At 36.4% G+C, this 9,616-nt stretch overlaps 2 protein-coding genes across 2 annotated transcripts; both read right to left on the bottom strand.

Moving 5' to 3' along the window:
* Window positions 1-4,182: 4,182 nt before the first annotated feature.
* Window positions 4,183-5,016, bottom strand: LOC110029715 (U-box domain-containing protein 17-like). Its single transcript, XM_020732137.1, has 2 exons — window positions 4,510-5,016; window positions 4,183-4,422 (listed from the first exon to the last, which is right to left on the bottom strand). The coding sequence occupies exons 1-2, from the start codon at window positions 5,014-5,016 to the stop codon at window positions 4,183-4,185; spliced, it is 747 nt and encodes a 248-aa protein (XP_020587796.1).
* An 89-nt stretch (window positions 5,017-5,105) lies between these two features.
* LOC110029714 (U-box domain-containing protein 17-like) lies at window positions 5,106-6,517 on the bottom strand. The gene has a single exon (XM_020732136.1). It carries the CDS (start codon window positions 6,246-6,248, stop codon window positions 5,106-5,108), a length of 1,143 nt encoding a protein of 380 aa, XP_020587795.1. The 5' UTR covers window positions 6,249-6,517.
* Between the last annotated feature and the right edge of the window lie 3,099 nt (window positions 6,518-9,616).

Below are 9,616 nucleotides of genomic sequence, written 5' to 3'. Positions count from 1 at the left end.
AGAGTTAGAATTGGTGGGGTCAATGATTGGACTTAGTAAGCCCTCTTAAATTTGTCTTATTATATGATTTTATTCATTTTAAATTAGAAAGCTTGAATTACAATTATTTGAATCTAATAGAAAATGGGGGATTTAAATACATGCCATATTATTTATTTTGTATTTACTTATATGATATTTAAATTTTAATACCTATTGATATAAATGTCAGATGTTAGGTATTTGATGTGTAAACATCTCATATAAAATTTGTGTACTAAGTTGTCTGGATGGGTTATTTATGAATCCTTATACATATATCATATTTAAGGGGTACTGGTTGGGTGTAAAGCAAAATGATAACATTCAGTAAAATGCGGAAATAAGTTACTTTGACTCACAAAGTTTGAATTGATCTTTGTTGAAAATATAATTAAAAATTAATATAATAACAAAAGTTGACTTTAAGTATTTCATTGGAGTAAATTTCTCATTTTGATGAAAAGAATTTATGCTATGTGATATAGCATATGAATGTGTTGAATCAACAACATAACTAAAGCATAGTTGTAAAAACTTTAGTTGACACTTTACCATAATTGTGCCTCATAAACATGGATAAGAATATAATTTTTTTGCTAGAGAAAGTAATGAGCTATTCATAACTGAGATGTGTTGATAGTTGTTGTGAACATGCTAAAAAATAAAATGCCTTGGGTGATAGTAGAAAAATCATTACTATTTTATTAGTGCAATGAAGGGATATATGACTGATAAAAAGTAGAAAGATTGCTAACACTGTATTAACACAATGAGAGATGAAAGACACTTTTGATCCTCGACCTTGTGAATATGAGGCCTTTGAGCTTTGGGTTCTAACAATTGTGTTAAGAAAGATGCTTTTTATTGGTGTACTAATGAGTGGGTAGTTTTTAATCTAAAGGTTACTCTCATCCTTAAGGTTGAGATGGATTGCATTGAGCACTCTATCCCTTCATCAATGTTATTGTTAGGAAAGGTGTGAATAATAACATTGAATATGAGTGGTTTCATGACGACAACAACAAATGAGGAAATAGATATTGTGACAATAATGATGGTAAAGAATGGAGAGCCGTTAAGGTGTTGAGGCTCCTAAGGATTGAAGTTGCAAAGAAGCAACAAAAAACCTTCAAACCCTTATTTATGAACATGCGAGCTAAGGCAATAATATAGAACTTGGGGTGGTGTGTGTGTGTGTGTGTGTGAGAGAGAGAGAGAGAGAGCGAGAGGGGGGGTAATAAGAAGTGGAAGAAGTTGATCAATAACAAAATTAAGGAACTATCTAGTGCATAAACTGCTTATGCAAGTCGATGATGCACAATTTAAAGCCCATGTATTAAAACTGCTTAAGAAGAATTTATAGTTGTTAAGATTATTGGCCCCAAGAAAATTCACATGAATTATTTATTATCAGATAAGTATACATGATTATTTATATTTTATGTAGAGAATGATTATAACACGAGGAAGGAAATTCTCATAAATGAATGAATATTTAGGCCCGAAGTTATCATTTAGCTGAATAAGGTGTTAATCTTCTCCATCTTAGCTTAATAATTGACAAAGTTTTTTCCTTTAAGGTGGTTTTCCTAATTTTCTTAATATAAGGATTTTCGCATGCAACACTTGGTATTATGGTCATTGAGGTAGAGGAAAAATCAAGACTTACTTTAGGATTTTGGTGTTCAGTGCATTGGTGAAGACCACTTAAAAGTACTCTTTTATTAGAAATGTTAACAAGATTATATTAAGCGATCGGCTCATGGAGGAGGAAGAGAGAAGTCAAAACTTATATAGAGGCAACAAGCTTGCCTTTTAGGCTCAATATAGTGAGTCATATAAAGAGAACCTCTTCGTGATGGAAGTTAATTCTTGACCACTTCATATGACCAAGGATGAGAGATGAAGTGTCCTTAGATTTAATCTTCATCATTCGTAAGGAAGAAAGAGAATAATGGGTTAGTTTTCAATTTTATGAGTAAATATTTTGGTATGAACATTACTAAAATGATTGTTGGCAATATGAAAGTGTAAACTTTTTAAGTTACAACATGAGAATGATGATAATTTTAGTATGATTTTTGCATTAATAACTTCATGTATCTTATTGAATATGTTCATATATAGTTATGTAGGGACTCATCTTCCTTCTTCTCAAATCAATATATTGACTCGAGAGTCTTCAAAAGTTTATTCAAAGTGACAAATTGTGATAGAAATATATAATAAAATTCTTCAAAAGTACTTATGGTGGAGGCAAGCAAAGAATTGACAATTTTCTAATTGAATCTTTAATCAATATAATGGCATCATTGATGTTGTAAATCAGCATCACATTTTCAAAATATCAAGAAAGTCAAAAGTGTTATCAGCTTCCTTGTGAAGTCAATGAACCATAAATGTCAATGAGACTGTTTCATTGATGATCATAAAGACAAAGAGTTAATAATGGGCATGCTTGCAAATGATGCTTAAGAGGAGATTGGGCATCACCCAACTTTTTCACTATTTAGCGGGCTAACGGTTTGATTATCTAGTATAGATTGATCACTAAAGGAAGTCTAGACAATATCAATAAGAATGATGATTAGTTGATAAAGATTATAGTGAAAAGAATGTAAGTGATTATGGTTGATAAAGCAATCACAACCTAAATGATATTCTAAAATAAGGAGTGGACTTGTGCTAATATTACGACTCAAAATTATGAATGCGATGGTGATCATCTTCCTTGGATTATTTTCACAAATTGAAATATACATTCTTTCTTATATATGAATCCATAAATATGGATGATGACAGCTCCTCCACTCCAAATATATAAGAAAAATTGTGTTAATGTGTGTGTGTGAGAGAGAGAGAGAGAGAGAGAGAGAGAAATTAGAAATTTTTTATCTTTATAAGTTGTTTTATGAAGAGAAATAACTATAATAGATAATGAAGAGCAACACAATGAATTTATAATGATTTGATTGTGTGACCTACATCTATTATAGAGCATGTTGAGGAGTTTGGTAAGTACTCAAATATTATAAAGATTAAACATCATATAAAGATTTTATAATCAACAAAAGCACAATAAGAAGATACACACCAAGTGTTAAAGTTACGTCATGTTTTAAAAAAAAATGAGCGTAATTGACATATATTGTGGGGAAATAAAAGACGACATATGAATTGTTAAGCATTTCATTTACTCTTTTCTCTTCAATATGCTTATATCTTTGAAGCCATAAATTCTTTTCTTCTTGATATAATGGAATGCATAGAAGCTCAGGTATTTAAATGTCCCTTCACTTACTATATTTTGGGATTTAAAGCGATTTCACATATTTTTTATTGCTAGGAGTCAACATTATTGCGAATGATTTATGGTTGCCATGCTAAATCCCATTTTGCTGATTGTATTGTGGTCGGGCTAGATCTTATTGGACCAAACTACATAGACGTTAAACAATGTGATGTGACCAAAGGAGCTTAGAAGTATATTAATAATGTTTTATGTTCCATTTTTTTGTCATCAGTTAAAATAGTCATTTGACAGAAAAGCACTAGGCTGTTTGAGTGGCTCGAGGTAATCCTAACAGGGTTCAACTAGAAGCCAAATTAGAGGCATCCCAAAGACACCTTCTGTGAATGTTTTTGGAAGATTGTTTGAAGTTGTCTATGAGGTCTCTCCAATGACACATTAAGAGTTGGATGGAAAATTTTAAAATTTATAGATTTTAATGCCAACTATATGTAAGTCTGAGATCAAATTTGTATTTTGTCAATTTAAAAGATTAGAGCTAAGAACTTCTAAGCATTACAAGTTAACATTGAGTTTGCAAGTTGTAGAATTTGTTTCATACTTGATAATTAACATAGCAATTAAGGACCAAATAACAAATAAGTAAGCAAAAAAAAAAAAAGGTTTATGAAATAAGTTAAATTTACATGTCTATACAATTTCTCTCTCCTCTCTCTCCTCTCTCTCTCTCTAAAAAAGAAACAAAACAACCATATTTTGCTTTCCCTTAATACAATTATCTCATCCCAAAACTAATTCCATCTAGCTTAGAGACCCACGAAATTAAAAAAGAAAAAAAAAACTATTAATTATGAAACAAAATATAAGAATGAATTCAATAGTGACAATTAACAAAAAAGAAAATGAAAATCTCATAACACTGCCACAGGAACCGCTACAGGAGGAGTGATCTCCTCATTCCTCTCCCCCCCCAAATCTGCCCCCCTCCCCCCCGCCGCCGCCGCCACCGGCATATACATCGTCCCCCACTCCCTCCTCTCCAACAATCTCGCCAGCCCCGCCGCCTTCCTCCTCGCCCTCTTTGTCCCCTCCACCGCAACCCTCTGCACCACCCTCCTTACCCCGGGCACCCTCCCCACTCTCTCCGCCACCTCCTCACATTCTTTTTCTTGCTCTCTCATTTATATCTCACACATTCTCTCACTCTCATTATTGCTCTTTCTCGCCCCCCCCCGCACCGCCGGCGCCCCCGCCGCCTCCTCCGCCACCTCCTCCTCCCCATCCACCACCGCCCCCACCAACGCCTCCCCCGCCCCCGACCCCACCATTCTCTCCCAACTCTCCGGAAGCGTCGAAAGATTGAGCAGAGCCATCACCGCATCCTTTTTCCCCCTCAAGCTCCCTCTATTCAACAGCCGAACAAGCGCCTCCACGCCGCGCGGTTCCTCTACCACTAATTTCCTGTATTCGTGGACCGCGGAGAGGCTGAACAGAGTTGCGGCGGCGTTCTCCTTCGATTCTGGCGTCAGACCAGAGCGTAAGACTCGGACGATGGATCGCAGGCAGCCAGGTTGGTTTATGATGCGTGTCTTGTTTGCTTCGTGGATGGATAGGTTGAGGAGTGCGGTGACGGCGTTCTCTTGAGCGGTTGGATTTGGTGAGCGGAGGAGGAGGTTCAAAAAAAAGATGGCCTTTTCTTCTGCTCCGATCATTGCTCTGTTTTCCTTACCGATTTTGGCGAGCATCCGCAGCTCCCTGGCGGCGGCTGCTTTGGATGCGTTTTCACCGGTAGAGAGGTGCTGGACGAGGAGGCGAACGGTGGCGCGGTTGGCTTCTATCGGGTGGAGGGGTTGGCTCCTATCGCCGCCTTGTTGGCGGTGAAGGCGGTGGCGGCGATACCGAGGTTTTGGCCGGAGTTACTTGGGACGCCGTTAGCCGCGCACCAATGGGATATGAGACTGTGAATGGCGCGGTTGGGAATCAAGGTGGGGTTGCCGAGGTTTTGGCCCGAGTTGGGGCAGGTTTGGTTACCGCCGGCGATCCATTGGTTGATGAATTGGCGGTCGTACGTTTGACCAGTGGGGAGCACCACTGGATCACGCATCAACTCGAGCGATATGGGGCAGCAGAAATCTTTCGGTGGAGCGGAGATTTCGCCGGCTCGTGGCGACGATGGCCGGCAGGTAGTTTTCTTCTTGCTTCCCTCAACTTCCTTGGTGCCGAAGAGAGAAAAACGAGAGTATCTAACGACGGCGATTACGCCGCTAATTTTGGCAAGGTCGGCCTCCGCATCGACGGCGCCTTCGTGGTTAAAGATTTGTTTTTGCAAGAATTCAATTTCATTCTCAAAATCCCCTGCATTCATCATTCCAATCCGGTCGATAAAAGTTGATTTCAAGTCTGACAGATCAGGAATTCTCTTCCTGCCGAATTCTTCCAACAAGAACAAAACTTTAATCCGAACCTCTTCATCTTCATCATCAACGCACATCTTCGAACTCCCAACCTGTCGCCGGAGCAGCTCGATGTGCTCCCGTACATCGGCGGTGAGGCGGAGCTCGTTGAGCGGAAGAACATCAAGGAACGTCGAGATCTCACGTTCGAGGTCCTGAAAAAAGCCGGAGATTTCCCTGTTGTGAAGAAGCAGCCATAGTCGGCTCGATTGAAAGCAGTAATCGAGAAGAATCCTCGCTCGGTGCACGACGATGTAGAACTCTTTAAAGCAGAGAACCGCCGAACTCGGAAGCTCCTGCCGCAATTCAATGAGGAAGTCAATAAGGATTAGAAAGGTTCTAATCCGGCGAATAAGGCAACGTGCATTCCGCCGCTGGTATTGCGGCAAGTCGCCGCCTTTTCCGATGTCGCCGGCGACGGCGAGAAGGAGTTCGAGGAGAGAGGAGTCGGAGAGTCCCGCCGGAGTAAAGAAAGCGCTCGGCGGTGGTGGCTTTCGCAAGATATTATGAATTGCGGCGGCCATCGCCGGAGTTTATGATTTGAATTTAGAGAAGAGCCATTGTTGGATCAAGGCGTGGGTTTTCTTTTAAACAGAGGAAATCTCGCAAAAGGCCAAATTTGTCAGCTAAGCTGTTGGTCAGCGGCCGGGCGAATGAAATGTTACGAGCAGGAGGTGGCTGTCGACTGGCATTGTGACACGTGGAACCTTTGTGTGGGTGGGAGCGGTGGCGACAAAAGAGTGTGAATCGAAGTCGCAGCAAAGAGAAAATGCGTAGCCCGGAAGCGGTTTGGGCGGGCCATGGGATTTTGGGTCAAACATAATGCTTGTATATTTAAAGTGAAATAATGAAATTAATGAATAGCATTTGTATAAAATTTATGCAGATTTCTTATTTTCTATGGTTACAAAATTGAATAAATTTTAAATTTTGATATGAATTTAATAATTTAAACAGTGTTATTTATGCATTTATGTTATGAATAAGACAAAAAAAACATATTTATACTGTAATAGTGCATATATATTTTGATGTCTTTTAAAAATTGTTTACATTTAATTCTTATCAATTTTCTTAAGTCTAATATATTTTGAAAGTTATTTTATTTTATGGTCGATGAGTTTGAGTACAAGATTTTCAATACGTGAGCAAATGTCTAACCACCAGGCCATCATTTCATTCGACAGATATATTATTGAGAGTATATGTACGACAAAATATCAACTAAATAATTATTTATATATATTTAAATTTTACATCATCAAATAAATAAAATAATTTCTAATAAACTTTGATTTATTGTATTAAAATTTATAAATCCAATTATGTATAGTAATTAGGTTATATGCTTAAAAGATTATCATCAAGTATACAATTATGTAGTTTCTTTTAAAATTGACTATCCATAAAAAAATATTCGCCAATAAAAATAAGCTGTCATAAGACTAAAGCAACAAATAGTCAACAACAAAGTTCACTTGCTCGTTGAATAGATGTTATAATATTTCATAGCAAACTCGTGTCACCAACTAAGTCTACTCAACTAAACATTCCAGCATCATTATTGGTTAGGGTTTAGTCAAGATAAAGTAGGTCATTGACTTGATATGCCCCTACCTCATTTTAGAAAGTTCTTAATACATATACAAGATATTTACTAGTCATAACTAGCATATATATTCTCATGAAATGTATTTATTAAACTTTATTGTTTTTTTAATTGACTTTGCAATAAAAATTTTTCTACAAAATTATACTCTACCTCCACTTAAAAATATGATAACAAATGATGAGTTATTATTATTATTACTATTTTTCCGGAAAAGATAACCGAAAAATGTAATATGCACAATTTTAACTCGTGACATCACAATAAAAAACTACACCCTCAATCACAATGTCACTGGTGAATGCACAAATAAAATATGAGTTCTCTACAAATTTTTGATAGACAACCTTACTAGTAATGTCCATGTAAAGCCCACATAATGAATATTTATTTTAGTCTAAAAATCTTAATATGCATTAAATGATGTTTCATGCAATGAGCCAAATTGAAGCTTAAATGAAGCAAAACCCAATCAGGCCCAGCTGGGCTCTCCTCTAGCCCGCCCAGCAATTGGCTTAAACCGGTTCCTGCCGGCGGCTTTGTCCTGTATGGAAAAGACCCTCATATTTTTCAATGCACTGTCACGGTGTTTTGTAATTTTTAGCAGATGTAAAATAATTAAAAATGATAAATAGTTTTTAATGCTGTCACGGTCGCCATTTGTGAATGTTTCTTTAGAGATAATCCGCTCCGCATGTCATTTTTACGGAATTAAATAATACTGTTTTTGAGCAAATTTTAGATTACTTTCTAAACTTTTTAATTTAATTACAAAACAAATTATTCCTATCGAATGACATGTCATGAGGTCGTTGGATATCTCTCCGGGTTAGTCAACTTCTGGTTCAATCATCTTCCGATGCTTTCTTGATTGGTCGCTCGATCTTTCATTTGGCATTGGATTCGGTTATCCCTTGGGTCAGTTGACCCATCGTCAGTATATGATCTTTAGACATCTTTATTTATTTTTGTGGAGTTATGACGGACGATTCATGCTTTGCTATGAGTAGTTTGATCCATAGAAGATCTAGTCAAGAGTACTTTGATTGTACAACATTCATTTCCCTCATTTATGATAAAAATTATCTAAAATTTAAGATTATATATTTAAAATCTTAAAAAGCACAATGAAATTTCAATTCATGATTTTTGAACCCTAATTTTATCAATGAATAACAAGAAACTGAAAATCTATCATAAAATCAGCCCCTATACCGGGGGAACAACCTCAAGCACGAAAAAAAACCTAATCTTCATCCTCATCATCATTTTGCTCCTCCTCCTCCTAGACGGTACGCATGTGCCGCTTACTCTGGCTATCAAAACTCTCCATCAGGCTTGGTTGGCTTTCGTCTAGGAATTGAATTGTTGGTCCCAGGGGGCGCGCCCGTGGGACGGTTGGTGATGTTGAGGAATTTGATTCTTTCTTCAAATCGGATCTACCAAGAGGCAGGTCAACAGCTTTACATGGCTCTGGTGGTGGTTAGCTCGAGTGCTTATCTATCATGCTCTAGTCTGATCGGCTTAGACTTAGATTGTTTTTTGTGTCCTTCTCTTGGCTTGGTTAGCTTTTGTCTTTGGCTAGGGTAGTTGCATCTAATTAGATAAGCATGCCTATTGGTATTATATCAGTGGGTCCTCCTTTGTCGTACTTCCTTCCTTATGGACCTTTGGATCTCCTCAAGCTCTGTGCGGGCACATTCTTGATGTAGATTAATTTTTCTTAATTAAAATTTTAACAATTTTATTATTTAATATTAAATGGGGCACAAATAAGACAAATATACACATAATTAGTAGAAATTATTATGTGGCACTCAACATTAAGAATTCATTGTATATTATTTAGGTTTGCTGTTAACGCCAATCTGCCATTCATAATAATGTACGTATCATGCAAGTTGGGAAAAGCAATTTTAGGGTTGGGAAGCTTTTTTTTTTTTTTAATTTAAAAATTGTTTAATTTTAAGTCACTTTGGATTCAATGTATGTTGGCTATATCGACTATATTATATGAGTTGATTAATTCAGTTCGGTTTAAATAAATGGTTTTGAAAAATACAAAATAAATTTCAATTAAATTATTTTAAATAAATGGTTTTGAAATACAGAGTTATATGAGGTAACCAATGATGGATTAAAATAATTTAATTATGAGAAAAACATAATTTTAAGTGTAAGATTGCTTCGATTGTTCATCATAATTAATTAGTTAAAAATATTATTATTAATTTGCTGAATTACAATTCTATCATTCAATATATATATATATATATATATATA

This window comes from Phalaenopsis equestris, unplaced genomic scaffold, assembly GCF_001263595.1.
Source record: "Phalaenopsis equestris unplaced genomic scaffold, ASM126359v1 Scaffold000600, whole genome shotgun sequence".
Taxonomy (NCBI): domain Eukaryota; kingdom Viridiplantae; phylum Streptophyta; class Magnoliopsida; order Asparagales; family Orchidaceae; genus Phalaenopsis; species Phalaenopsis equestris.
This window is presented reverse-complemented; position numbering and strand designations above follow the sequence as displayed.

Coding starts and splice junctions, on each gene's coding strand:
- LOC110029714 (XM_020732136.1), bottom strand. CDS start 6,248: ATGGCCGCCGCAATTCATAATATCTTGCGAAAGCCACCACCGCCGAGC.
- LOC110029715 (XM_020732137.1), bottom strand. CDS start 5,016: ATGCTCGCCAAAATCGGTAAGGAAAACAGAGCAATGATCGGAGCAGAA. Junction 4,423..4,509: donor AGGCGGCGGGGGCGCCGGCG/GTGCGGGGGGGG, acceptor GAATGTGAGGAG/GTGGCGGAGAGAGTGGGGAG.